The 6,000-nt window shown below is 45.4% G+C and overlaps 1 protein-coding gene and 1 pseudogene across 1 annotated transcript in view; one reads left to right on the top strand and one right to left on the bottom strand.

The window, feature by feature from the left end:
* Positions 1-446: 446 nt before the first annotated feature.
* Positions 447-1,681, top strand: LOC101568978 (annotated as a pseudogene).
* Positions 1,682-3,045: 1,364 nt separating this feature from the next.
* The window catches only part of Cmss1 (cms1 ribosomal small subunit homolog (yeast)), a 427,095-nt gene continuing 424,140 nt past the window's right edge, over positions 3,046-6,000 (bottom strand). Inside the window, exons 9-10 of the mRNA XM_004636582.3 lie at positions 5,019-5,107; positions 3,046-3,313 (exon numbers count right to left, since the gene is read on the bottom strand). Of these exons, the coding sequence (XP_004636639.2) occupies positions 3,230-3,313; positions 5,019-5,107 (173 nt within the window). The 3' untranslated portion in view covers positions 3,046-3,229. The remainder of the gene's footprint in view (positions 3,314-5,018; positions 5,108-6,000) is intronic.

Genomic DNA, 6,000 nt, shown 5'->3' with positions numbered 1-6,000 from the left:
TCAATAAAACTTTGAAAAAAAAAAGTATCAAGGTCATGAAGAAGGCAAGAATGAGAAATACCACCGTAAAGAGACATCATACCTAAGTATAACATGAGATCCTGGAATGGATCTTAGGCTAGAAAAAGACCTCATTTGAAAAACTTGTAAAATCTGAATAAAGTCTACAGAATAGTTAACTATATTGTACTGCTATTGACTTAAGTTTTTAAAAACTGTTTCATGGGTCCTGCTGTGCTCAGTGCTCTTGCAGTCGTTACCGTGTCGCTCACCCTGAAGGCCCGTCTTCTGGGAAAGGAGGAGGCAGCGTGTGAGATCCACTGCTTCAGCTTCAGCTTCAGCTTCATCCCCCAGTTGCAGACGGGGGACGAGGTGCGGGTGGCTGTCCCCAGGCCCTGCGAGCGAGCGGCTGCCGTGCCGGGAGGTTGCCCTGTTCCTGGCACTACGACCGGCGGCTTCTAGGCGCACTACCGTGATGAGGATGGGGACTTGGTTGCCTTTTCCAGTGAGGAGCTGACCATGGCCTTATCCTATGTGAAGGATGACATCTTCTGCATCTACATTAAAGAGGAGTACTGGAGGGAGCATCGCCCCCACTGTGCTCAGGGCATGATGCGCCCCATGTTACACCCCAATGTGATCTGCGATGGCTGTGGTAGGCCTGTGGTGGGAACCTGCTACAAGTGCAGCGTGTGCTCGAACTACAACCTGTGTGACATGTGCGAGGGGAAAGGCATTCACAGCGAGCACGGCAAGATCGCGTTGGCCAGTCCCCTGGAACACTGTGCTGAGGGCTTGCCTTTCAGCCACCTGTTCGCGAAGCTGCAGCACAGCCAGGGCTAGTGTGGTAGTTGGGAGATAAGGCCCTCCAGGCAACTGGAGCCCTCGTCCTGCTCGAGCAGGGGACTGCTGCTCCAGCTCTGCCTTGGAATCAGCTTCCAGCCCATCAGAAGATCCCAGAGTGAATTTCCTGAAGAACATAGGGGAGAACGTGGCAGCTGCCCTCCACCCTCTGGGCACTGAGGAAGATACTGACGTTGAGCATGGGGGGGGAAAGAGAAGCCACCTGACACTCATCTCCCCCGAAAGCTTTGCACCGAGGACAAGGGCAGCTCCCAGCCCAGCAGCTGCTCTTCTGAACCTCAAAAACATGATGGTGATGGCACCACACAGTCCCTGGAAGAGCAGATGAAGATGATGGTCCTGGAGTCCGCGGGGCAAATGGAGGAACAGATGGAATCGGACAATCGTTTGGGTGGAGATGAGGACTGGAACTCACCTGTCCTCAAAGGAAGTAGAGCCATCCAAGGGGAGCAGTCTCTCCAGATGTCAGAGTCAGAAGGGCTAAGTTCTGGACCCTGCTCAGGAGGAGCCCACAGGGCTGGAGGCGGCCTTGTACCCTCATCTCCCACCAGAGGCTGACCCACACCTGATCGAGTCCCTGTCACAGATGCTGTCCATTGGGTTCTTAGATGAAGGTTCTGGATTGCCTGGCTCCTGCAGACCAAGAATTAGGACACTGGGGCTGCGCTGGATGCCATCCAGTATGCCAGGCCACCATCACTGTGACACAGACCTGGCCTGGGCCAGCTTTCTTGTCTCCTAATTGTGTTGAGGTAGCCTAGAGCAGCAGGCCCATGAGGGTCACTTTCTTGGTGTTCTTCCACAATCTTGGGGTGGGTATGAGTCAGGGGGCAGAGGGCAGAGGGCAGGGGACAGGGCATGGCTGACAGCTAGGCCCTCTGCTGTCTCTGCCACCATTGCCAGCAACACAGATCTTGCCCATGGCCTTGTGTTTTTTCTTTCTTATAAATGACCATACCAATACCTAGTTGATGCCCTCACTACCTGTGTGTCCTGGGGTGGCAAGGCACAGGCTAGGGGGTTTCCTTCCAATAGTGGCGAGGGACTCATGAGGGAAGTCACCCAGTGGCCTCTTGTGCAGCCACTCTAGTCTCATTTCCAAATGTAGTAGATGTTCTTAAAATAAGGAATCCCACTGTAGCCACCCTATTTTTTTTTTTTTATCAGTTATTTTTATTTTAAAGAAAAAAATAAAAACAATGGTACAAAATCTCAAAACAAGATTTTAGGAGAGTAACAATGGTTAGTACATTGTGTATTGCTACTGCCAAAGTAGTTTCTCATATTGTAGTCACCCTATTTGCTGACTTGGAACCACCTGTCATTAAGCAGCATATACACTTAAAAAAAAAAAAAAACAACTATTTCATGGTTATACAGGGGGTTAATGTTGAGAAGCTGGGGGATGGGTATGTGGGAATTATCTGTTATTTTTGCAACTGTTCTGTAAGTCTGAAATTACTTAAAATATAAAGCTATAAAAATGAGTAAGAATTTTTGTAAGGGAATTTAGATCTAGAATGTTTCCCAAAAAGGCTTATGTAGAGGCGGGGCTGCTGGAAGGGGACTGGCTCTTGGGTGATGTGTGTATCTATGGATTCATCCCCTCCCTGTTCCGCCTTTCTCCCTGCCTACAGGCCTTCTGTAGCCTGTATCTGCCTCATAGCTACCTGGCCATGGACTAAAACTGAGAGCCCAGATCAACCTCCTTGCCTTGATGTTGCAGGTATAGGGTATTTCATTCTAGGGATGAAAGAGTGACTGAGAAGCTGTAGCTATATTATCTCTTATATGTCCATAAAGTTCCACACACGTTTGTGGTTCTTACTGGGTATTCTTCATGTTGGGGTGCTGTTTCATAGTTTAGAAACCTGCTCTGCTGGTACGATCTCACAAAATTTTCAACAGAGCTGTGAGACATTTCCATTTTCAAGCACATGAGAGACCGAGGCACAGAGAGGAAAGGAGCTTTCCTTAGGCTGCTCAGCTACAATTTCTTGTCTCCCACAGTCACAGCAGAAAACAGTTGATGATGGGGCTGGGGAGACGGCTCAGTAGAATAAGCACTTCCCTGGCAAGTGCAAGGATCTGAGTTCAATCCCCATTTCCACACACCCAAAAAATAAGACAGTTGATGAGGAAAGAGCTCAGCCACTCTACAAAGTTCACACACAAGCTGGTGATTCTTTATTCTACAGGGACTAGGCAAAACCACAGATTCATTCTTTTAGAGACTCCCTACATTCCCAGGGATGTATCTGGTAATACAGTTAACATAATGAAAGAAATAGTTGATTTATACCCATGTCATTAAGTAAGATGCAAGTTCCACTCTGAAAACTGTAATCTTCATTAGGATCCAGGATTAGAAAAGTCCCAGCTTCAAGGATTCTGACTTGCATAGGCTGAGTATTCCCAATTCTAAAAGTTCGAAAACCTCCTTCCTTACCTAAATGAGAGGAAAAAACAAAGTAAAACAGGTTAAGATCAAGTAAAGATGGTCTGTCTTGGTAAAAGAATTCAACCATCTGGGCTCCTGAGTATTACACAGCTGCTACAGCCAAAAGCAGACAGCAAGTTTTTAACCCATACTTGATTCTAAATTGAAATAGTCACATAAGAAGAGGCACTTTGTGAAACATCAGTTTTATGTCTTTCATTTTGCAGCCATTCAAAATAAAATGTCATACAAACATGGGTTAAGAACCTCAAAGAGGGCTGGTGAGATGGCTCAGTGGTCTAAAGCACCTACTTAGAACAAGCTAAGCAAATCAGAGGGACCACGGTTCAATCCCCCAGCGCCACATGCCAGCCAGCCCCGCCCCCTGGTGGGCTGAGTTGGCCACACAGACACACACACACACACACACACACACACACACACACACACACACACACACTAAATAAATGTTTAAAAAAAAAAAAAAAAAAAGAACCTCAAAGAGTGCTGTCTATGACCCATGCCTTTTGCACTAAGCTATAACCCTGGACTGGGGACCCTGAATCCTGGAACTTTTTTTTCTTAATTTTTTTTGAGACAGGGTCTTACTGAGTTGCTTAGGCAGGGCTCACATTTGTAATTCTCTTAACTCAGTCCCCCAGACTCCTGGGAATACAGGTATGCCCATGATGACAAAGATGTTTCTGAATTATTTCTCGTGATTATAATCAGAAAACTAGCAGATTACTCAGATTTTTAAAAAATAGAAATATAGCTTCATGTACTTGACATCAAATTTGTTAACTAGTTTTTAAAAACCAAGGGGCAGGCTGCATGGTTGCATATGTGTGTGTGTGTGTGTGTATGTATGAAACAGAGTGAATTGTCTTTGAACCTGAACTGATGTCTAATATAACTCATCAATAAATCAGGTTTGGTTAATCTAGGGACATATGGTAAATTAATTTAGTCAGCATGTCTGGAGGGGAGGAGTCATTCTAAGTTTCCTCGGAAGTTACTGCCAATATTTACTCCTGGCTGGTGACAGGCAGCCTATTGAGTAAACCCTTTTTTTCCTCACAGCTACTTCAAAAAATCAAGACTAGATTGAAATATTGGTCCTGTGCTATCATGGGTGGGTAATCACATGGTGGCAGCAACATCAATTTTTTACATTATGACAGTAATGAATGGTTTTCATAAATATGCAATGAACTAATGCTGTGCCCCCAAAGGCATTCAATCATCCAATTCTAATCCACAGAGACATCAAGGAATTTTCCCATCCCACAAAACCAAAAGATCGTTCTAAATTAAGTAAGTGGGTTTTGGAGGATGTGGAGATGATAGCAATAAAGCAAGTTTGTGTCCCTCTTCTTCCACCAAAATTACACAGATGAGGATGAAAGGCAAAGAAGGCACAGGAAAAGTACTGAGTCCTTCAGATCTTCTGGGCTCTTGGAGGTAAAATGCAGGTTTTCCTTCCAGGGGAGAAGGGGCCAGTGGTCATTTACTGAACAACAAAGCTGACTGCTATAGTACATGGGAAGGACTTCATGCAGGGATGAGGTGGCTGACACAACCGCAGTTACCTCTGATTTAAAAGACAGAAATCATTTTAAAAGCCAGAATGTGCTGGCTCCCATGTCAAAGGCTTTATTGTTATGTCTGAACTCAAGTTCAAGTTGAAAAAAAAGGTAAGAAAGACAATTGCCTCGGGAATGTCCATCATTCTCCGCAGCTTCTGATCTCTCCAGTTCCAGTCAAACACCAGAAACTTTAAGGGGTTCAAGTTAAGGCCACCTGAAAGAGACAGTAAGAAAACTGTTGTAAGTAGAGACCTCATGAAATAGACTTATTAAAATGATTTTGCCAGTTGCTTTTTGCCTCATTTGCTGTCCTCTCCCCCAACAACTAATCCCTGCACACTAAGTACTGTCCAGGGCTGATGGGAAACCGAGGCAGCATCTGGGACTAACTCTCCTAAAAGCCTTCTCAGTGTCTCTAAGGAAGGCAGAGGGTCTTCTCCAGCTGAGTCGGGCCCATGCAGGCCCATGCACTGCCTGGACAGGCTTCCATTTCATGGAACCCCAGAATGCAGCACCTTCTTCCAGCCAGGATGTGATAAACTCTATCCTGAAACTGGAGCCAGTGTCCTTTCAGAGGAGCTGAGTGCAACAGAGTCCGCATGACAGGAGGTGAATGGGGAGAAGGATGAGGGCAGGCAGGTTTTAGGTGGAAAAGGAAGTCCAGAGGAGTAGGTATTAAGTCCGCTATCTTTTGATAAGGGTGGTTACTAACTTAGACTCCATCCCCTGTTTTCCTGTATACCTGAAAAGCAATTTTTGAAAGTGAGGGCTGAAGGGGACTTCAGAGGTTGCTGAGTCCTCTCAGAGGGCTTTGAGTTGGCACACAGTTCTTCCCACTGCTCCAAGTAATTAATCGTCAGATCTGCACACAAGGCCTGAACGTTCCTCTGCCTGGGGAATTTCCTTTCAGCATTTCCCTTTGCTATTTCAATATTCCTCTCTCCAGCCCCAATACTTTCTCATTTCTCTTATATTTAAACATTTAAAATTATTTAAAAGTTCTATTTAAAAATTTCTCCACAAAATAAACAAAACAAAACAAAACAAAACAAAACAAAACAAAACAACCCAATAAACTGGGAGAGACAACAGGATGCCAGTCAGTCT

Source organism: Octodon degus, unplaced genomic scaffold (assembly GCF_000260255.1).
Source record: "Octodon degus isolate 3935 unplaced genomic scaffold, OctDeg1.0 scaffold00081, whole genome shotgun sequence".
In the NCBI taxonomy this organism is placed as follows: Eukaryota; Metazoa; Chordata; class Mammalia; order Rodentia; family Octodontidae; genus Octodon; species Octodon degus.
This window is presented reverse-complemented; position numbering and strand designations above follow the sequence as displayed.